General features: G+C 39.7%; 1 protein-coding gene across 2 annotated transcripts in view; it reads left to right on the top strand.

Moving 5' to 3' along the window:
- Positions 1-9,739: 9,739 nt before the first annotated feature.
- The window catches only part of CBLB (Cbl proto-oncogene B), a 129,078-nt gene continuing 115,350 nt past the window's right edge, over positions 9,740-23,467 (top strand). The window contains exons 1-3 of one of the 2 annotated variants that reach the window (XM_066572021.1): positions 9,740-9,864; positions 10,780-10,938; positions 20,626-20,876. In XM_066572021.1, the coding sequence (XP_066428118.1) occupies positions 10,792-10,938; positions 20,626-20,876 (398 nt within the window). In that variant the 5' untranslated portion in view covers positions 9,740-9,864; positions 10,780-10,791. The remainder of the gene's footprint in view (positions 9,865-10,779; positions 10,939-20,625; positions 20,877-23,467) is intronic. The other variant, XM_066572022.1, reaches the window with a different exon arrangement.

Genomic DNA, 23,467 nt, shown 5'->3' with positions numbered 1-23,467 from the left:
CATTTAAACATCAAGTCTGAACTCTCAACTCTTCCAAAATCATGAACACACGAGAGGCCTTTATATAAAATCCCAGGGTGATGTTTGCATAATGTCAGTGAAACCAAGGCATTTAACTACAGCCAAAAGCCTGCATTTTTAAACAGATTTCAATCTCAACTTATTGCTTACAGCATATTTTCTCTGATTGCTTTCTGATTATTTTACCTCATCTTTGTTTCCTTTCCTCCTCCTTCAGAGGTCATTGATAGAACTGCACATGAAGATAACAGCCTTCTGCTAGTTCTGCCCTTACACAGTAACACAAGAGGACCTGCAACTGAACACATTTTCCATTTATATAATCATTACATTCTTTGAAGATATTTAAAAGGTTTTATTTACTGCCCAAATTATTTTATTTCTGAGTAGGTTATATGCTATATCTCTGCTTTTTGGCTCCGCCAACTATACTATTCACAGGCTTTGTGGCTCAGTAATCAGGTTAAAAAGAGTTAAAAAATGCAATTTTTTAACTCTTTTTAAGCCAAATGGAAAGAAAAAAAAATACAGAAGCCCAATGAGTAAAAGGAAGTAAGTCCATGAGAAAATATTTTCAGCTTTGACCAAAGGAAAAAAAAAAAGGAGAGAGATGCACATTATGATTTTTTCCTTTTACAAAGTGTTCCACATTTTTAAAATATTTGAACTGGCATGCACTCTGTCACACACACCACAGTACCTACCATGTTCTGCTTTTTAAAAGTGCAGATCTGCCTGTTTCTATAAAAGTCACAACCACCTATCATTTCATTGCCTGTAAGTTAAAGTAGATATTCCACATGGGCAGGAGATACTGCACTAGTACAGGAACAGACACTCCACAGAACTGTAGACTTTATTATGTCATGGGGCTGTGCAAGATTATGAAATTGGGTTGAAAAGCCTTGCAAGTGAGGTCTCTTTGAGCTTAAGAGTGGCAGAATGTACCTTTATTCAGGGTCTGCAAAGTGAATTACTCCTGCCATTACATTGCTCTAGCTGACACAGAGTTATGAAGAAGAAAGGCAGTAAGAATTCCCACGCATCCCTAGAAGTTGCTTTGAGATTGTACAAAAAAGGACACAAAATTACTTCTGTTTGTCACCAAAAGGAAAAAGCTCTCTGAATACATTAGGTTGTCTGCTTTACAGCACTCATCTCCTTCAGAAGACGACTTTTAAGATGAATGAAAAGATGAGTCTTTGGATGTGCTGAGCCAAGCTTCAACCAATCTTTCCAGCATATGGACTTTTTTCCCTGGAAGTTGTACACTCTCTTCAGTCGTGTTAGACAGTGAAGCCAGACAGCAAAGTGGCAATTATGTCATATCCTCACAAACTGTGGGCACAGTCTTGCTGAGGCTCTGACAGAAGAAGTCCAATTTATATAGCATCAAAGAACTGAGGAGTTAATGAATCCATATTATTCTCCTTCAATTTGACAATATTTAAATATGCTACACATGAAAAATAAACAGCCCAAGGCATATACCTATGGAAAAAGTGAAGTATTTGGTTAAAACCAACTTCAGAAAACCAGGCACAAGCAGAGGAAAGTATTCAAGGGTTTTAGAATTAGCAGGCAACTCTGCACCTCAATGCACCTTCAAAAAGAGAAACCTTCACATTCAGTAAATTTTCCATTATCAAATATCTACTTTTATGAGATCAGCCTGCCTTTTCAAGGATTCATGAATAGACACTTAATCAGATCACTACTTTCCTCTCAAAATTCTGGATGCATTGCCTATAGGGAAAAAGAAAACCCATGCAAAAAATTTCCAAGACACAGGGCTTTCCTACCTCCTCCAAACTTTCTTTTCAAGTTTTGGACAAAACCACCAAATATTAAAAATTCAGTTTCTGATATTCCTTCAAACCAGGACTGAGTAAAACATTACACATTGTCCACACTGCTGACATATAAGAATATTAACAATATTTATTGTGAAAAATAGCATTCATATTCTCTTTTCACAAAGAGAAAGGCACCAAAAAAGGCAAACTCGAAAAATAGGGACAATATAGGTAATATTATTGCCTTTTAGTCATATCTACATAGAAAAACTGAAGAGAAATTTTCACTTAATATTGCAGACTGAGTACCAACCATGTACTGTACCTGTGCCAAAATTATACAGCTGTTGAGAGATACAAGGCTTTAATCATAAATATTTCATTCCTTAAAAAGTGAGGACTGTGACATGGTCTGGCTAATTCACAGAAAAGCATGATAAAACCTATGAGCAGCATGGATTACTGGTGGGTATGTAGAAAAATTGTATTGGAGTGTTCATCACCAGTTCTGATGAAGTAAAAGTTTGAGAAGAACTGAACTACATAAGAAGACATTTTTTGTTATCCCCTGTAGTACTACACTATTTCAAGAAAAGCTGTAAAATATCAGACCCTTTTAAAAAGCCAAGAATAATAGAAAGGAAAGAGGAAAATACTGGCACAACAGGCTTGTAAGCCAGTATAGATGGTTTTGCATTTACCAGAAAGTGAATGGTAACTGAACAAAACAGAAACACAGGGAAATAAATCTGCAGAGCAAAAAAACCAAAACCCAGACTGAAATAAAATCACATTCCTAGTAATTAAAACTACGTTTGTGCAGCTTGGTACAAGGGTCACAATGTTCTGCTGGACAACTCCTGACTGTCTAAACAATGCGGGCATCCATGTAGAACTTGATACATTGGAAACTTGACAGGAAAATTAAAGAAATTCAACCAAATAGGTTAATTCAAGCTTCACTTCATTATTAGTTTTACTTTGACCTTTTTATTTTTCCTTGGACACAACATGCCTTAATCTGAAACTTAATGGAAACAAATGTTATACTCTCCCACATAACAGAATTAATAGAATAATGCAAAAGCACATTTCAATGTAGTTTTTACTGTTGTTCACAATATGACTTCTTGATGCAATAAAATTTTTTCAAAAGGAAAAAATCACTTATTGCTCTCCCCAGAAGTCTGATTCACTGGTTTTCCTTTTCCTCTTAGGGAAAAAAAAAAGTCTTGAAAAAGTCTTGTGACGAATTAGAAAAATAGTCACCAATTGCACTCTGAAGAGTGAGCAATCTTTTGATAGATTTTGAGAGATGCAAAAATCTTATCAGCTCACTCTGAGAATAACCAAATGCTCTGAAGTATGCAGCAAATTATCAGAAGTACCAAATGCAGTTTGTGTTACAAAACAGCCCATACAAAAGGTCAAAAATTACTCAGTTCTATTAAAACAGTGACTTGCCTTACAAAATACATGATTTACTTTTCAGTGTGGAAAAAATTATTTTAAATTAAGGTAAGTAAGAAGACGGAAAAAAACCCCAACTTGTTTATTCTACTAAAGACAAAAGTTTCCTGCCATTGCTCACAAACAAAATATCAGTAGAACTTGAGGCACACAGGAAACACAAGATACACCACAAATTCACAGGCAAGGAGTCAAACAGATTATAGTACAAAAAGTTGTCTTGTTTTAGAAGGATGAACAAAAATACTGGAAGTGAGAATGTATAAAAAGAAATTTAAGCAAATAAATCATCACACTTAAGCTATGATTTGCTAGCACTGAATAACTCCCACATTTAAGATGCTATCTTACTCAACTGAAAACATGGTTTTCTGAAGGAAAAGCCTCTATGACAGTGTCTCACCTGACTATTTCAATTAAAGCCACTAGTAATGTAGCTCAAATCTCCACTAACTGAGCTTATTCTGACTTGCAGAAGCACAGAATAGACACGGGCTTGTTTCCTGTCAAAACGCAACTCCTACTCCAGAGAAAGATGGCAATGAAAAGTCCATGGGAGTATTTTACAACCTCTTACCACAAGATGAAAATCTTAAAAAATTTGGCAAAAAAAGAGCTATTTGAATGGAAAACCTCCTAATTATCAAGTCAAGCAAGAAAACCCAGTTGTACTTTGGCAAGACATCAAAAAGGATGTTGGAGTTAAAGATTGTTTTATCACACCAAGATTGGGAAGAACTAAGATCATGGCACTCAGAAGGAACAGGGGGATAATAAAAAAAAAAAAAAGAAGAAAAAATAGATATAGGCATTGTTTTTTATGCTATTGCACAGATGGAGCAAATTCAAGAAGTAGTACTAAAATGACAGGACTTAGTTAAAGCCTTCGCACCTGCTCTGGCAGATGGATGCAATTAATAACAGAAAAGAAACAGAAGAACACTCCCTGAGGGGTAGGTTGTTTTAAAATTGAGCTGACACACTTTTTTAATACAATATATTAAGGCGGAGATGTGTTTTGAAGTGGGCTGTCTAGTTTACAGCAAACGAACTCATTAGTGAGGTGTGCAAACAAACACAGGCCTGGCCCCACAATTAGTTTTCATACTCATTCTGCAAACAAGAACACATTTTTAATTACTCGTAGTCAGGCAAATGGATGGGCTGTATTTTGCAAGGGAAACAATATAGTACATAAGTAGATTTGCTCCTAGGGTAAAGGAAAGATTTGAAAACATGAGCACAAGAGCCTCAGTCAGTTAAATTCTTGCCCTTTAAAGACTTCACTCCTCGAGAAGACAGTTGAAAACAAGTTCATTATTTGCAGCCCAACCAAAATGAACAAAGATGAAACATCTCCTGTTACATTGTGCATATGCATGTGTGTATATTTATATGCATACAAACTCCAACAATATCTGTCTAGTTACTGCAGCCACAATGATCTAGGCACAGCATGAAGTATGGCAGTACTTATTAAGGTACTGCTGAGTAGTTTTGGCCCACGTCAGCTGCTGTTTTCCCAAACAAATCGCAGGGAGGTTCAGGGTTAGCACAGGTGAGGGATCACTACTTGGATGTGGGGGTGTAAGGGGGTGGTGAGGCTGGTGTAATTTCAGGAAGGATGGTGGCGACCACCCCTGTGCCAGCCTACCTGGCCTCAGGGCCCAAGAACAGTGCCTGGCCCTTTTTATTTACAGGTACAGGCAGAGCTAAATTTAGCTGGTCTTGCCACATGAAGGATAAAAAAAAGATTTAATTACTCAGCAGGGGGAACTAATACAGCAACACTGTATTATCATCAGTTGTACTGCAACGGCCTGCCAGAGTAATGACAGAACTTTACAGCGTACAGAACTTGGAAAGGCAGCCTTTTTTTTTCTTTCTTGCAGTAGTTCAACAACAAAGTGGGTTAAACTATTACACTATTCACATTTCATGTGTGAAAAGAACATATTTTCACTTCTAGAAACTAGTAACAAATCTTTTTAAAAAGCAAGCTTGAGTACTTGATGACTATGAAAAACATAAGTAAATAGCCAAAAAATAATAGTAGCCAAATTAACTAATTATAATCTGACAACAAACTGCCACTCTCATCACTAACTTTCTCCAAGTATTTACCCGCTAAGGCAGGAAAAACATCTATTATTATTATACCAACTTATATTATCAGTAAGAGAATACTGAGGGTCACAGGTGATTCATTTTGCTTTCTGTCTCTCGGTTGGCTACAATAAATCCCAGGTAAGTATATTGCAATCTATTTTAAAAATTATCCATGATGCTGGTTTACAGCTTATAAACCCTTTTTTGGATTTTAGATCTAAATATCCTAGCATTCTTGAGGGCACTGCAAAATAATAACATGGAACGATTTTGCATTTACTCCACTTTAATATTCTTAATAACTGTTACAGGTGATTATGCAGAATACAGGAGAGAAGGGTAGCATAAGATATTGTATGTATCTAGAATGGGCTAGCCAAAATGTGTTTAAGCAAATAGTCCTGGAACTTATCTGTTGTTACAATAATTATATTTTCTCTTTTTTGGTTGTTTTGTTTGTTTGGGTTGTGGTGCAGGGGTTTCTTGTTTGCTGGTTTTGTTTGTTTGATGTTTTTAAGAACAGATAAAAGTAAGGCACCAAAATACCAGTATGTTCCAGTGGCCCTTGAAGCTTCAGTTTCCTTGCATAGGGAAAGCTGCATAGGGACCAGCTGCATTTTGCTGGGGCACTGCACATCCTGGGAAGAGGATGACCTTGTCAGAGCCTAGACATTAAACCACTGCCTGACCCTGCACCACAGGACACTACACCCCCATGAACAGCTGCCTTTTCATCACATCATACATATTCAGTGTAAACACCAAGAGATAAATTTGGAAGTTTAAGGATGCTGGGATAGCCAGGATATTGTGTTACAATTAGCAAGAAGTCACTTCACATTCAGTTTTTTTAATGGAGGGCTTAAGCTTTACAAGCATTGCTACCATATCCCTTAACTCAGCATATTATGTACTGTATGAACCTCATTGATGTTGCTATAAATAGAACCTCCATCTGTCTCCTCATTGCTTTTATGTTTCAGTATATTTGGGTACAAAACCACTTGTACCACAGCAACAAACACACAAATGACAAAAGCTCCCAAACCACATGCATTGACTGACTGCAGAAAATCAGTAATATTTTAATAGCTGGTGAACAAAGAAAACCAAACCAAAACATCTCTCTTGCTTCCAATGTCTGTCAATTGCTCTTTGATGGAATGGAATTCATTCAAGAGCACCAAGATAAAGTTTCATTCATAAGACAGTCTACTAACTCCAGAAGAATGAGAGACACCAAGAAAGTAAAAAAACAACCAAAAAAACTTCCACAAAAACAAAAACCCAACAAAACCCAAAACAGACAACAGATAGGAAAATACTACAATGAACAAATGCAAATGTTAGCTTAATCTTTTATATCCTTTTTCTCCCTACCAAGCAGCTGGGTTTTTCAAGAAGTCACATGATTTTGCTTTTCAGTAAAATGCTTGGACCTAAAATCCCAACTTTACAAAGAAGGACTTAAGAAAGTTCAATTCAAGGCTTCTTTTACCTTGTCTTGATTCCTCCATCATATCCTGACTCCCAATCACCTTTACTCCACAATTTTCACTACAAAATTTTACCAAATCCTGGATGACATTCTAATGTTGTCATCATTACATGACTCATTAGTACCTTGATTAGGCTGAGGATCAGTCTCATGTAATATATGAATCTCAAAATCTGACACCTCAGACTTACTGTGCTTTATTCTGTAGTGTTTTCACAGAGAGATTAAATCACAGATCCAAACTGTAACATTCTTCAGTATAATAACAAGTAGAATCAACATTCAGTTGGAGAACTTGTAAATAAAAGAGATCTGTGGAGTCATTTTAACTGTATATACCAAAGTTTTGGAACTTAGACACCAAAATTACACACGTACCTTACATGTAGCCCAAACAGAAAGATGCTCTTTCCTGGAGATTTAAAGTACCTGACCAAGGTTTCTGCATTGAAACACCGTGTGGTCTCTCAGTGGATCTATACATAGCAGGTTAGCTTCCTATTTTAGCCTATCAGAGAGCCTGAAGCTGGGGAGTAGGAATACCTGGACATTAACACAGTGCTGCTGGCCTGTATTAAAATATTCCAGGTGGCCAGTGCCTTCAGCCACCACCCTTAATCCTTATAGACCCCAAAGACCCCACGGGCAAGCTCAGTCTTTATGTGCTAACTGCTAACAAGACATGCCCTGAACTTCAAACACAGCAGCTGTTTGCTTCACTCCTCCCAGCCTCACCTCTCAGCTGTATTCTGTCAAACAGCCTTGTCACTCTGTATGCTTGAAGCCACATCAGCAGTGCTGTGTCTTCTTGTCCCTCCACAGCACAGCCCACAGAATCCTGATCCATCTTTAACAGCCTTGAAGCTGCAGCCATAGGTATCCCTTCCACCTGCTCTCCCAGCTGGCTTGCTTCCAATGTACTCACATGACCCTCCGAGGACTGCAATTCCCAGAACATCTGTACTTACTGTACAGCACAGGCAATGAGACAACACTGCTTGAAAGCCACTCACTTTCCCCATGGAGCTGGCTACTCCCTTACCAATGCAGCAGGGCTGCAGAGGGCTGCAGGAACCAAGCTGCTCGCTCCTGCTGGCCCTGCACTCGGATGAACTGCAAGATACCATGACTCAGCCCCAGACGGCTACCAAGAGCTCACAGATCACAGCTCTTGGCAGAGTGTGGGATATGAAGGGAATGACATAACAACAATGACAACAAAGCAATCGAGAACAGGAACCAGGGACTTTACACGTTCTGAAAAAGCGTCAGCTCCTCTGCTCTTTTCACAACCAAATGAGAGATAGCAACAGAGTAAGTAGTCACTGTCAACTTAATCTTACGAAAGCTGAGCTCCAAAGAAAAAAGGGATAGGGACATCAGCCAGAGAGGCTTTAAACCAACACAGGGAAGAGGGTAATTTACAGAGACTACAATAAAATGAGAAGCTTCCAACCCACTTAAGGCAAGTAACTGCCAATTCATATTTAAAAGCTATAGAGGAACAACCTTTGAGGAAGATATTATTGATAGGATTTTATTGTTTTATGTGTTCAAAAGAATAACATGACACATTTTAAATCAACAGGAAGATACCTGCGCTAAAAATACCTATAAATTAAAATATGAATAAAAGCGACACTGAAATACTCTACGAGTTTTTCTGTTTTTCCTGACTCCTACTTTAATAAAAAAGTCAAATCCAAGAAAAAGTAGGGAAAGAACCAAAAAAAGAGCAAACCATTAAAAAAGAAAATCTTTGGAAAGAAAACTACTACAATTTGAAGATACTTTGAAAACCAAAACTTAAAAATACCCCTCTAATACAATTTGCTAAGTGTTACATTTTTGTTTCCTTTTACTTCAGCTCATTAGAAGATTAACCCTTGCAAAATATAATTGCTCCCTGGACTATCTTCAAAAGGATCTGAAGTCAAGTGTCTTGCATCCTATGCAGGTAAGCCTCACTCTTTGCAGCATTCTATCAGTTGACTTTTATTTACCATATCCCCAGGGGAAGTGCTCTTATCAAAATAATGGCATCTAAAAGGGCTTTTTAAACCAGAAAGTGCTTACATTTTTCCCTCACCACCTTTTGGTTGGAACTCTCCAGCCCATTCCCAGGCATGAAAATATGGAAATCTCAGCACTTGCTTAACAGCAAAACTCCCTCACTCTCAAAAAAAAAAAAAAAAAAAAAAAAAAAAAAAAAAGCAACAAAACAAGAAAAGAAACCAGACAGAAGGAAGAAAATTTCTTGTTCTCTGTGGCCACAAAAAACCCCCAGCGAACTCCCAAAAGCGCGAAGGGGAAGCGCCAAGGCAGCGCGCTCCAAAAGGCGGCAGATCTAGCAGTTGTCAGCACGCTCAGCACGCCGGGGTCCCACGGCCTCACCAGGGAGGGAGGGACACGCTGCCCATGGAGACCGCACAGCCAGGGACAATGTCTGCGTCCCCACGAAGGCAATCCCCACCCGGCCGCCACGACCCCAGAGGCCTCAGGCTGCCCGTCAGCCGGCGGGACCAGGTGGCACCAGAGGCCCCCTCGCTCAGCCCGATCCCGGCCAGCTCCGCTACCGCTCCCTCCCCTGCCGGCCGCTGCTTCCCGCCCCCTCCCCATCCCGAGCCCGCTCCCGGCCGCTGCCCCGCCCCGTGCCTGCACCCACGCCCATTTGCTAGATGCAGAGTCAATCAAGGAGATCTGCCCTTGCGATTGGCTGTCGTGTAGCAGCGGTCCCGCCCCCGGGCAGAGGGCCGCGCTGGCGGCGTGGCGCGCAGGCGCGCACGCAGTGTTGTCCCGGGGGTGGGCATGTTCCGAGGAGAGGAGCGGCCGCCAGCGCGCCGCGGGGAGGGGGCGGGCGCGGCTGAAGGAGCGGGGCCGCCGCCGCCGCCGGGGAGCCAGCCTCACTTCCTAGGAGTGCGGGGAGACCACAGCGTGCCGGGGGCTGCGAGCGGTGCCGCAGACAGACCTGTGCGTGTGCATCTCTCTCTTTCTCTCTCTCTCTGTCTCTTTTGCATGTGCCTATAGGACTCTCTACACACGCGCGCACATTCCCACCCACCCGCCGGGCGGGCTGGGCTGGGGTACGGGAGGGCGATGCGGGCGGCAGGGCAGGAGTTCTCCACGCTTCCCCCTGAGGTAGCGCTCACTCGCCCGCCGCCAGCAGCAGCCGCACGGGGCAGAGTCCTGCGGGGCGGCCGGCGCGGAGCGGAGCGGGACGGGCGCGGGCGGCGGGGCGGGATGCGCTCCGCCTGCCTCCCGCGGCACTGAAGCCGTCGCGGCCGGAGGGAGGAGAGCCTCGTCCGGAGAGACGCTTCTCCTGCGCTCCGCTCCGCCGCGGGGGTCGAGGAACCACCTCCCTGCCGCCGCCCGCTCCCGGCTCTGCCGGCGGCCGCTCTCGCCCTTGGCACCCGGCCGTGCGGTGCCGGTCCCTGCGTGTGCCGGGAGCCGGGTCCGTGTGCGCGCCGCTGCCCCCGCCTGCCCTGCGGTGCCTGCCTGCTGCCCGCGCTGCCTTCCTCTGCTCCCTCTTCCCGCTCCTGCCCCCGCTCCGCCGCGGCCTCTTTTGTTGTGCCGTGCCGGGCATGTGCCCGCGGCCGGGGCGCAGGGACGGGCAGGGGCGCGGCGCGGAGCCGGGCGTGGGTGTCTTCCCCCCCTCCCGACTGTCGGTGTTGACAATAAATCCGGGATCGCTTCTGCCAACGTAAACCCGGGCCAGGTGGGTTTACGCTGTTTGTCATGAAGTTAAGCTTGTTCCTAAACATGCCCTGATCTTGCCCTTTCCTGCCCGTGAAGAAGGAAGCGTTGCCTCGCAGGCTGCGGCGGGCTCTATGACAAGATGTTTTCGGAGCACCTTGTGAGCCTGTGTTTCTCTGTCGTTGCGGCCAGCTTGGCTCCCAGATGGCCAATTCCCTCAACGGCCGGAACCCGCGCAAGGGACGGATCCTGGGCTTCATCGACGCCATTCAGGATGCTGTGGGCCCCCCCAAACAGGCAGCTGCTGACCGAAGGACTGTGGAGAAGACCTGGAAACTTATGGACAAAGTGGTGGGTGTCTCTGTGCGTCCGTGTATACACAGAATGAAGAGTGGGGCTATTTAAATAGGTACACAGGGGCAAACAGCTTCTTCCTGCAGCTTTGAGTGCTGTGCTGCGTGTGCCTCGGGGAGTAAGGGGACTTATGTTTTAGGTTATTTAAGTATCATTTGTCTTTTTTTTTTTTTCCAATGGCCTCTGGCTATGTTTTTTTTAAATCTTGGTTTGTGGAAGGAAAACAAATGTGTGTGTTTGCCTTAGGCTATTGTTATTTTCAGATCCTTTAAAATGACTCAAAGTTGAAGAGCTGCCCTAACCAAAAGCTGCTTAACTTAGACTTGTAATCACATTTTCTGTGCGTTTCATGTTGTGTCACACTGTTAGTCTGCAAACAAGACCTCTGAAATATTAAACTTCAGTTAAGCTAATTGTCCTGTGAGATATGTTGGTGATGGCAACATAGATGTGTTTGTGCTTTTAGGAATGTGCGTGGGGACTGGGGGATGTCACTCTTGTCAGTTTAGTAAACAGATTAGTATGGCATGCCTAACTTTTTAAGTATGTGTTGTGCATTTTAATGACTTATAAGTACATCTACTATTAATTTTGAAACTAGAAATATACTGTTCTGAAACTCATTTTTCAGGAAGTGGGGGGATAGACTTTAGCTCTTATGTTTCTCCTCACTAACCTGATACATTTTGTTTAGTATTCTTTGAAATGACAGCTTGTATCATAATAGATTATCTACGAGAGTGCTTTACCAGTGGTAGGAAGAGTTTGATTGTAACATGGCTGGCTGTTCAGGAGACGCAGGCACTCTGCTTTGTACGCTGGGTGATACTTGAAAGCTTCCTCTTGGAACTGCTGAGCAGTGAGGATTGCTACCTGTTGGCCTTGGGTCTGTATGGTGATACAGTTACCACTTTTTAACTCTGATTCTCTGTGATTTAGTGCAACTCTTTGCTTTCCCTGTGGCTCTTGTGAAATAAGATGTTCAACATTTCTTGACATTTATAATTAGTTATACTGGCAGGGTGGAGACTAATGTAGTATGCCTTTACAAGTGTTTAAGTATTTTTTAAAGTTCTTGTAGGCTCTTTATTGATGCTACAAGAATAATATCTGTATTTCCATGGTGTTTGTGGGCAGCGATTATAAACTGAAACTCCAGGTTTAATAAAAACTCCAGGTTTAATAAAAACCATAAAAATGGTTATTATCACAATGACTTTGTTGTAATTTTCCTGTCAATGGTCAGGATGCTGTTAACAGTGAGTTCTCTTGTGTTAAGGACGGCAAGTATAAATACTCGAAAGTAGGTACTCTTTTCAGTAGGAGGAAGTTTTCAGCTTGGGAACTAGGAATCTGGTTTGTTGTTCAAACCACGTGGGGAATGCAGAGCTCTGATTTCTCTGTGTCAGGCCATTTACAGATCTTTACAGATATAGTAAGGTTATACCCTAATTTATTTGTAAAATCACAATTACCAGAAAGTCTTTATTCCATTGCTTGGACTTCTGGATTGCTTTCACTCATCCAATACATGATAACTGTATTTGTCACAGCACATCAGAATAGCCAGGAAGGCCTGTTTGGTAGAAGACACTGGAAGGGCTGGGCACTGTGCTTCCTTTTTCATTTTACTGTATAAGTGTCCTCAATTTGGATCTTTAATGTATCCTCTTTAAGCTGCTCTCAGTTAATCAAATTTTATTTCCAAATTGTATTAAAGTATACCAGACGGGATGATGTCATAGTGTGAGAATGCTCAAGCTTGTTGGTTGTGATTTTAGCATTTGGTACTTGTACTGAAAGGATGTGTTTGAGCAAATTTAATATGCTGGCAAACAGATTTAAATCTCATAGCCTTGTGTGGCAGCAGGCACAGGAAGGTCATTTTTTCCTCCATCTAGATCAAACCAAGGGATTAAAATCAGAAATAGAAACCTGCTCAGTCAACTGTTGTTTTAAATCCAATTTCTGGAGTGTATGTCCTATGACTGATTTCTGTGGTGGGTGACTGATCAAATTAATACCTAGCAAAGGCAGAAGTTCTGCCAAGTCAGTAGGGTGCTATCCATAGTAAGGTTGTGGCTTGGAGGCCTATTTTACTTGTTGTAATAACAGTTATTATGCTTGTTTATTCTTTAACTATAGTAGCTATGATAATCATCTTATGGCTGTAGTAAGGTAGCTGAAGTTTTCCCCCAATATAATGATGTTAAGAAAATGAATAATGGAAACAAAGCAAAGCTTTTATCTTGACCAAACACTGAAAAAAGAGCAACCTTAAAAACTAGTGTTAGAAGTCAATAATTACTGGTTTGCATTTTTTTCTTTTTTAAAATTGCTATATTCTACCTTTCCTTCATTTCTTTCTGTAATTTTGATGTCTGGCAGATGAGGTTTTCTGTATTAATTACTTGTTTTCAACAATAAGGGATTAACAAAACATTCCTACCCTATGAGAACTGTACAGTGAGAGTAGTTTTGTGGTATATGCAAAAATTCTGGCTACCTAGACACCATGCAAACTTTTTTGTGTAGAATTGGTTATGTGTCCTGCTTTCAAATTGTCCAGATTTCATGATAATGTCAATTTTCCATGGGCTGATACTTTAGGTTGGAATAGGCAGAATATTGCAGTTCTGTTTGGGTGCTTTCTCTTTAAACTTTTATTATCAGTGTGAAGATAATAATGGATTTTGAAAAAGAGTTCTTTAGCAGGATAGAATGTTTGAATAATGCTCCTGCTTAGAGCCTTGTTTGTAAAAGTTACTATAAGCAAACATTCTTGCAGGGAATGAAAAACATAATCTGCATGTAGATAATCAATGAATGTAAATTGCTATCTGTCCATATATATTTCCTTTTTATACTTCATACACCGGGATCTATACTTTTTGTGGTTTATTGGTATGTCTTATGTAAATTTACAGTATTACCTGCATTATTGAAAGGAAAACAATATTAAGCATCAATGTCAAGTTTCTCTACTGCTTTTTTCATGGGTAAGCAATAGCTTTATCATTAAGAACCAAGAATACTTCAATTTCTGTGCAGTGCTAAAGATAATATTTCTTTTATGGTTTAGAAGGCTAGCCTTGCTTTTCAATGCTTGCATTGTATAAGAAAGTTGACCATATATCTCTGGACTTGCAGGAAGCAAATTACTGTTTTTAAAACACCATGTATGTTTTATCCTGTAAATAAATAAAAAATGAATGTTGTTAACAAATAACTCAGGTTTTCCTTTAAACTGTGCATAAATTACATGAGCTTTGGTTTTTCTGAGTTTGTAAACCTGACGGCTTTTAAAACCTAGACCCTAGCCATGTATTACTATTAGAGAATAATGGTATGTTGAGACCAGCTTTGGGAGAGAATTACTTCTATGTAAGCATTGGAGTAGTTAGGTCTGTTTACTGCTTGGTCTATTTAGAGTAGTCAGTACTATTTTTTTTCACACTTCATTCCTGTGGGATTAAAGCTGGTAATATCATGATAATTTCTGAACAGGATTTTTTTTTAAAAAACAGGTGTATTTCATCAACTTTTAATCACTTTTCATTCCTCCTATGCATTGGGCCTGAAAATAATTAAATTTTCTACTATGAAGATTAACAATATTGACTAAACTATTTGGGTGCACTGTCACGGCCCACCAGTTGCTTGACTCTGACTGTATAAATGCTGATGGCATTGATTTGCTATTTAGTAATTATTTAAGAGCAAACTAGAGTGCTTCTCCAAAGCTTATACTATTGACTTAGTGAGTAAAAGCTGTGTTACCTCTGCAGCTTAGTATTGTGGTTTTCTTTAAATTAACATCTGTCAGCATCTGAGTATACAGAGCATGGTAGTTGAAACTGAGTGCATTGGTTATCCTTTGCAAAACTTCATGTAATTGATTCTATGGTCAAAGGTGGTAGGAAATCTTCTGTCCTGTGTATGCTGCTTATGGAAAAGGAATACAAAATTAAACAGAGAAACAGAAACAGAAGCTTCTCTCTTTCTAATTGGAAAGAAGTAAAATTACCCTCCAAAGTCAACTCTCCTTGTGTGTCTGTGGCATCAGCATTCTTATTGTTTATTCTTCCACTATGGAAACATATGGGTCAGTTGCAGTGTGGTAGCTGTTAAACAAACACTTACTGTATTCTCAGGAAAAAGGATTGGTGCTTGGGTCACCTCTACATATATTCTGACGAGAGCTTTTTTTCCTATGGAAAATGAAATGCATTGCAGTTACGGTAACTTCAGGCAGGAAGAAATCTGTGTCAAAGAAGCATAATGTTCAAACTTGGACCATTTTCCTTATTAGCCCCTCCTGATTAAGTTTTTCAGAATTCATTGTTGTTGCATTGGATGTTGTGGATTGCTGGAGAATTGTTATGGTATCTTAACTGCAGAGCTACCTTTATGCTGTCTGTGGTGTGTCAAGGCGTTTTCTAATTCTTTGACTGTTTTGTGCAGCATGGCAGAAGAGCTTGTTCAGTTGGCCAGTTTGGAAGTGTAGTTTTGGAAGTGTGTGAGCATTGATGCTCCAATTGTTCTGACCCATTCACTGCAGCTGAAAACAGTGTTTAGCGGATGTCCTAGTCATTAGATACTTACTCTGTTTTAGCTGAGTTACTTTCCTTGTATTGTCTTTGACTAGCCTTAGGTGTTTAAACAGATTGTGTTAAGGCTGCTGTCCTTTGCTTGAACAAGGGTCCTTTTGTCAAATGAGTCAGGGGATTTCAACTTTGCTTTAAATAAATTCTGATCAAATAGAACATAGTTTTTAGCAAGAAATTATTGTCTGTGTACAATCAGCCTCCATTACTCTCATCTCCGATGATGCTATGAAAAAATGCCTTATAATGTAAGACAAATATCTTCAAGTTTTGAGTAGTGGCATTTATTTTGGTTAGGGGTGGGCGAGAAGGGGAGAGGGGGTTAATATTTTTCTGTAAAGGAACTAGAGGTAAATTGTCTGGAAGTTCCAGAGTTAACTGTTTCAAAATCAGTTTCTGGTAGATTAAGGTAATGCCTCAGTTTTCACAGAGTTGCAATCTTATTGTTTCTGTGGTTCTGGATTAAGTACTTGGATTTTCCCTGAGTGTGAGCTACTGAAAGGAGCTTAATTTTGTCTCAGTTTGCCTCAATGAGAGATATTTTTTACTAACTTGCTTACTGCCTTTCATTTTTTACCACTGAGTGCTTGCTAAATATATACATGCTTACTTCCAGTCATAACAATACAAAAATCACACAGTGATATGATTCATGTCCGCTCCTAATGTGTTGGTGAGAGTTGCCTTGTAGAGTGCAATGTAGATTTCTTTATTTTAGCGGTGTTGGGGTTTTTTTTGTGTTTGTTTGTTTTGAGTTCTGTTTTCTTTTGAAGAAAGCTCTTGGCAAATCCTTTGCGTCAGCAGGTGTCTTTTCTTACTGCTTACTTTTAATTGTGAACTGCTGTGGTATGTGTCAGGACATCCTGACTGGAAACCATATGGTTTACCAACCATCTCCTTACAGACTTACTTCCTTTGAAGCCTTGTATGCTCTGTAAAGTGAAGGAAACCTTATACCACTTCAGTGGATCTCTAATTTGAACATTACTATTAGTATTTTTTTTCAATTATAATGCATAAAGCTAATGGTGTTGAAGAATTTTTGTGTGCTTTACTTAAAAGCTTGTTCTAAAATGGAAGGTTCTGGTACTGTGCTGTATTTATCTCTCCAAATTCAGCAGAAAGTGTAGCCTTGTAAACTATCTTGTATGTAATGATGTGAGACTGAAGAAAACTTTCAAGAAGTTCTGGAAGATAATATAGTTCTTCCTTATAACTGGATATTCTTTTTTTATACCTGAATGGGCTGACTGTTGAAAATATAGCAACCAGCATAAGCAAATTGCTTTTTCTTGTTTTAATATTTTAATGGTGTTTCTAATATATATGAAATCACTTATATTCTGCTTGTTGGCACATCTGATCAAAAAGATAGGCTTCAGAAAGGTAATTAATTCTTTGTTCATGAGATTTAAGTTAGGGTAAACACGTAATTCAGAATGATTGCAGCCTTCTCTGCTTGTGGTCTGCTCTCATTGCTGACTTTTTTCTCTGAATAAACATTTTGATCTTTCAGATGTTTTTTTCCCTTGTGCTTGTTACTTCAGAGAGTTGTAAGGCTTGATCAGTGATAGATTTGTGTCACCTGTAGTTGGTCTTGTGAAGAATGTCAGTCTAGTTTCAAGTTTTCACTAAACCAGAAATCACAATGAACTCAAAGTTCAGAGGAAAAAAGAATCTGGTTTTCATAAAGAGTTTCACTTCTGTATTTGGGATTCCAGTTCTTCTTATGCTTCTGCTAAAAGAAATTCCTGGATGTCTCTGCATGGATGATTTTCAAGTCTAGCTACACATGTAAGATTCTTTGCCCATGTTTCTGACATCTCCGTAGAGAATTCTACCTGTCAGCCTAACTTCAGTCCTTTTCTGATCTTGCAAGAATGCTATCATAGCCAATCTTTTTTCTTTGAAAATACTGCTTTAGACATCTTCTAACCCACAACTGGGGCCCTGTTGTCCCTTTTTTAAATCCTGATGACCTTATCTATATCACATAAAATAGAAACAAGTTATTTTCAGTTTCAAAGCTCTTGCAGTTGTGGATTGCAGTTTCAGACTTCATTACTGGTCAAGAGATGATCAAATATGCTTTAGGTTTTTTTCTGTTTCCTTCCAGTGCATTCTCAACTTTAAGGAGTTCCTTTGTAAGCCATTAAATTATTTGAGAGCTTGCTGTGGAACTTTGCAGTTTATGTCTAGAAATACCAAACTGCTGGTGTTCAGTCTCTGAACCATTCTTCAGCATATTGAACAGCTCATGTATTCATATATGCCTGCTTCCTTTTTTTCTTCCCCTACTGAGATGTAAATTTCTCTGGGATAAGGATGTTCTACAACATGTCAGAAGGCTTTCTCATGTATTTCTTGGTCTAAAAGTTGAAAGAATAATAGAAATTACTAAAATAACAATCAGTGAAATGAGGAGAGCTATTGCAAATGTTATGTATTAAATACTGTTTCAAATGGTGCTAAGCTTTTTAAAAACTTCAAGTGCTTGACTTTTGTCCACTCTATCTCTACTTTTCTAACTATGACTGCCTGTTACCTCAGTCTAATTGCCTGGTTGTGTTCTTGCACTGTATGTTTCAGACACTATTACCTGTTTGCTTTGCTGTTTGGGGTGCATGAAGGTCTGGTAGTGGCAGCAGTCTTAATGCAGTGAATTTCTTAATGGTGTAGATGTAGAAATTACTGGAGAGGTCAGCAATAGTGATAGGGCTCTGAGTAGAGAGGTTGAGTGTTACAGGATACAGGTTTGTTCCCCTCTCTCCCAGAAAAGCTCAAGGATGCATTTTTTCCAAGTTGATAGATTAGTAGGAATAGGAATCTCCTTTCAGCAGTATTAAGATGTTTTTATTGCCTCATTAGTTACCTCAAAAGAATGTCAAAGTCAGTAATATATAATGTGGCAATCTCCAAATGATCCCTATAAAACTTTTATACCACATGGTCTTAATTTCTTCATAAGTATTTGCATATGTACAGCTGCACACACATGTAGATTGTCATCTAGATTGTATCCCTATGCAATGCTTTAGCTGAGCTTGAGTAGCTCAGTGTATCAGCAGTCAAAAACTACCTGTTAGTTTTAGTCTCTTTTTCTTCTAGAACAGAGCATTACAGAACAAACTATCAGAAAATGTAGATAGCTCAGAAACAATTCTAATCTTGTTATGTTAAGGATGTGTAGGAAACAAAGAGTACCTTTCTCTTCCAGTAACATTTCCAGTGGAACTAGATTCAAATAAAGGTATTCTATTAGCCTAAACTTATTCTTTGAGTAATATATATTTTATTACTATTTGTGCCATTTGGGATCACAATGATTCCAAGTCCATTGAGATGTTTTCTTCTATTTGGTTTAAGTGGCAAAGTTTTAGTAGTGAAGGCACTACAGGGATAGTTTTGCTGAGGCACTGCCAGAAGATTCCCTCCTGTCCAGTAGAGCAGCCAGCTCCAAGATGGATCTGCTGATGGCCATTGGCAACAGTGGTGCTTCTGGGGTAATGTCTTAAAGAAGGGGGAGAAAAGCTTCTGTGCAGAAGGAAATTGCAACCAGGGAAGAGGGGAGTGAGAATATGTGAGAGAAACACCTCTGCAGCCATGCAGCTCAGTGAAGGAGGGGGGGAGGTGTTTTGGGTGCTGGAGCAGAGATTCCCCCTCAGCCCATGGTGGTGGCCGTGCAGGTCCACAGTGGAGCCAACATTCACTGTAAGCCATGGAGGACCCCATGACACAGCAGGCTGATGTGGGCTGTGATGCCCTAAGGAACCTGTGCTAGAACAGGCTCCTGGCAGGACCTGTGGTCCCATGGAGAGGAGAGCCCACATTGTAGCAGGTTTCCTGGCAGAATTTGTGTCCCTGCAGAGGACCCATGCTGGAGCAGTCTGTTCCTGAAGGACTACACCCTATGGAGGGGATATGTTCTAGAGGAGTTTGTGAAGAACTGGATATGTTCTAGAAGAGTTTGTGAAGAACTGGTCTGTGAGGAGGACTCATGCTGGCGAAGTTCAAAGATGACTGTCTCCTGTGGGAGGGACCCCTGTCTGGGGCAAGGGAAGAGTGTGAGGAGTTCCCCCACTGAGGAGGGAGGAGTGGCAGAGAGAAGGAGTGATGAACTGACCACAGCCCCCGTTCACTGTACTACTGTGGGGGAGGAGGTAGAGTGGAACATAAAATTAGGTCCCAGAAGGAGGGAGTGGTGGGTGGAATGTGTTTTTAAGGTTTGGTTTTATTAATCAAATGAATTAAGTTCCCTGAGTCAAGGCTAAGTATCTTAATATTAAGTACATGTGACAGTGTTTGGTGAATGATCTCTCCCTCTCCTTGTCTTGACATATGAGTCTTTCGTTGTGGGTAGGGGAATGAGAAAGAAGCTGTGATGGGCACCTCCTCACCCAGCCAAAAGCAAAGCGCTGAATTTCTGTTCCAGCCAGGAGCTGGAAAACAATGACTTTATAATAATTTTGTTTTCTGGTTTACAATATCTGTTTTTGAGTGACCCAAAGTCTGTCTGTTGTAGGTAATAACTTTTGAAGCACTATCACAGTTCAGACCATTTTCTTATGTGCAGAGCTTTCAAAATTAAATTTCCCTAGGGTCTCAGAGGCTATATTGTTGGATAAAGAGAGCCAGTAGATGACAAAGTAATTTATGTCAGTTCTTAGTAGATACTTAAACACCTGTAGCTAAGTTAACCTGCAGAAAACAGATCTGTTTGAAAGTACTGCTCTTGGCATTTTTGCATGCTGTGTTTTGATATGCTCCTTAGCATATATTAGACAGGAAAAGACATACTTTCAGGGCAAACTCACTAAACATGTAGGTAAGCTTGTTTGCTTTTTATAGATGTGACAAGATTAAGTAAAATTTTGCCTCTTTTGACATTAGAGAGGCAAAATTTCAAACCACGACAGAGACTATGTTGGAATTTCACAGAATATAAATGAAGTAGGGTTTAATTCTTTGGGACTGGAGGCTAGAGAAGTATGTTATACCTGATAAATTGGAAAATATCAGATCAGTTTTTGTCTCAATGGTTTTCTTGTCTTTTACATCCTCTTTTTTTTGCTTATAGGTAAGATTGTGTCAAAACCCAAAGCTTCAACTCAAAAACAGCCCACCTTACATACTTGACATTCTACCTGATACTTACCAACATTTGCGACTTATACTGAGCAAATATGATGACAACCAGAAACTTGCACAACTCAGCGAGAACGAGTATTTTAAAATCTACATTGACAGCCTTATGAAAAAATCCAAACGGGCCATAAGACTCTTTAAAGAAGGAAAGGAAAGAATGTATGAAGAGCAGTCACAGGACAGGTAAGTTAAATACTTAAATGTGAAGTAGATCATTTGGTCTGTGAGCATTCTTAACACTGTTGTCTGCAACCATTGTGTTTTGACATTTTTAATTATTCAAAGAGCAGAAATATTTATTGCTTGGATTCATTGACCCTGCAGTTCAATCAGTAATTTGCTGGATTTGTTTCACTGTATGCTCTAATCTGTTGCTTTGTGACCTTTAAAACCAAGTGCATTTCCTTCATAAAACATTCATTTCATTGTAATTACTTATTCACAGGGCTTACAGTATGTAGTTTTTCCTGTGGTAGAGAGAGTGACTGGTGACTTGGATTGAGCATGACCTCCCTCCCTACCCTAGATCCTTAAACTTTGGGAGCCATGAAGAATATTGACTTAGAGTTTTCACAAGTGATGGAATGAAGCAAAACAATATTCACTTTTTTCAGATATTATGTGATTTTATGGTGAGGTAATGATAATGTTAGTTTCATGCTGTGAAACCTTTTCAGAAATCTAATGGATTCTTGATTTGCAATGGTTCAGTTTTAATAAAAGGAATTTGTCCACTTTATCTGCACTCTTGGTGGTAACTGAAAAAGTGTTTAATATTTGATTTGATTGCCTAATATTTTAAAAAATAGTATCTCAGGAAATTCCGTGCAAGATCTGCAACCTTGTTTTGGGAAGAGAGGGATACAACGCTGTTGTGGCCATTAGTCTTTGCCTTGTGTGGTATTACTGTAAATCTATGCAAATGAAGGAGACATTGCTCTTTCTGAAGTCTCCCCTTTTTAAAGGAGATGGTGGGGAATGAGATTACAAGTGAATGGAGGATTGAATTCCTGCTCTTCTGTCTGTCTGCACTTGAGCTCTGAGGCAGGCATGGTGACAGTGTAGTTTTACAGCTGGTGAAATTGTTGGTAGAAGTAGTGAAATGTCTACATTCTTGTAAATGTCACTGCTGTTATGTTTGAATTGTCCATATGTTCCTTCCAGATCTTTGGCAATGATTATAGCTACTCAGTCTACTGTGGTAGTCTTTTGGGCTTGGTAGGGTGTCTGAAATTTGCTTGACACCTAAGGACTTTTTTTGTAACATCAGAACTGTCCAGGTGTGAATATACTTAGCAAAAATGCTCCAAGAGGAGCAAAATACACTATTTAAGGTATTTTAGTGATCAATAAAGATTTTGATGATTGAATGTTTTTTTGTGTTTGAATTTGTAGGTGTGTAAAGCCATGTTTTCACTGTAGATGCATTCTTACCAGAACTCTTGAAAGATTTGTTTATCACTGAGCCTATTGCTGCCTATTTTAGGTATCCCATTTGCTGTATGAAGAATGACAGAAGTCATTGTGCTTCAAAGGAAATATGAACTTGTTATGACAAGGGAAATTTGACAGAAGTAGTTTGATTATATAAGCGGGTTTTATTGACTTACCTGTGTTGTATGAAACCTTAATCTAGTTACAGGTTTGCTTAAAGTTAGCAAAAATTAAAGCAAATTTGAGTGTTGCTTTTTAAAACTACTTGCTGTGAGCTCTGTACAGTCATTCAGGCAGTATGTTAGTAACTCTAGTTGCTAGAGTTGCTTTTTTCCAGTTACCCATTTCTTTTCCTGTGTTAGGGTAACAGTGATGATAGAAGGACATTTTTTGTGGAGCACAGGTGTGCTTTCTTTGAAGAAGGTGTAGTTGTCTATTTGGGCCATTCTTGTGAGATGGTTGGAGAGGAAGGATTTTAAAACAAATCATACTAACGAAGTGCATTGAATCATAATTATTATTTCAGGCTTTTAAAATCAGTATTTCAGAAGGTGACAGCTATCTTATTTTGCCTAACTGATGGAGTTCAGAGCTTAAAAATAGGAGCATAATAGAAATGTTTTTCTTATGTTCAAATTGTTAGCAGTGTTTCCTGTACAGATTGCAATCTGACTTAAAACAAAAAAATTGTAAGCATCACTTCATTAGATCATGACCCATGTCATTCCAAGTAAGTCTATTTCTTTATGATTTCAGTGCATCTTCTTTCATCTACTGGTGATGCTTTATCTGTATGTATGTCCTAGTTTTAAGTTGAATTAAGGTGTCCTTGCTTGCTGAGCCATATGATGCAGTATCTGAGCCCTGCTTAGCAGTGCTTCAATATACTTGATCCTGCTAATTCTTCGTAACTTAGCAAAAGAAGTTTTTATTGTGTTTTCTTTGCTTCCAAATATGCTTGCATTGACCTTATTTGTTAGCATTATAGTGTAATTGTAGCAGCGATCATTTTAAGATTGTGTTTTTGAAGATGCTTCCAAAATGACTGTCAAATTGTAGTCAATTTGTAGTAGAATTAGTGGGAAATAGTCAGTTTTAAAAAAAGGGTAAGACAAATGTTGGCACCTGGACAGTTCCTGTGGTTTTCATTCTTACTCTGTTTTGGTTTCTGGATAAAAGGGCATCATGGAAAAGAGAAAAGCTTCATTCTTCATAAATCTTATTGGTATCATTTTAGCCTATTAGCATTATTGACTAATCTTCATTTCGATAGTGATGGTACATTTCAGAACCAGTGCCAATATGCATGTGATTTTATTTGTGTGATGACACAAAAATTA

Source organism: Molothrus aeneus, chromosome 2 (assembly GCF_037042795.1).
Source record: "Molothrus aeneus isolate 106 chromosome 2, BPBGC_Maene_1.0, whole genome shotgun sequence".
NCBI classification, from domain to species: Eukaryota; Metazoa; Chordata; class Aves; order Passeriformes; family Icteridae; genus Molothrus; species Molothrus aeneus.
Note: the sequence above shows the minus strand (reverse complement) of the source record. Positions and strands in the feature narration are given on the sequence as shown.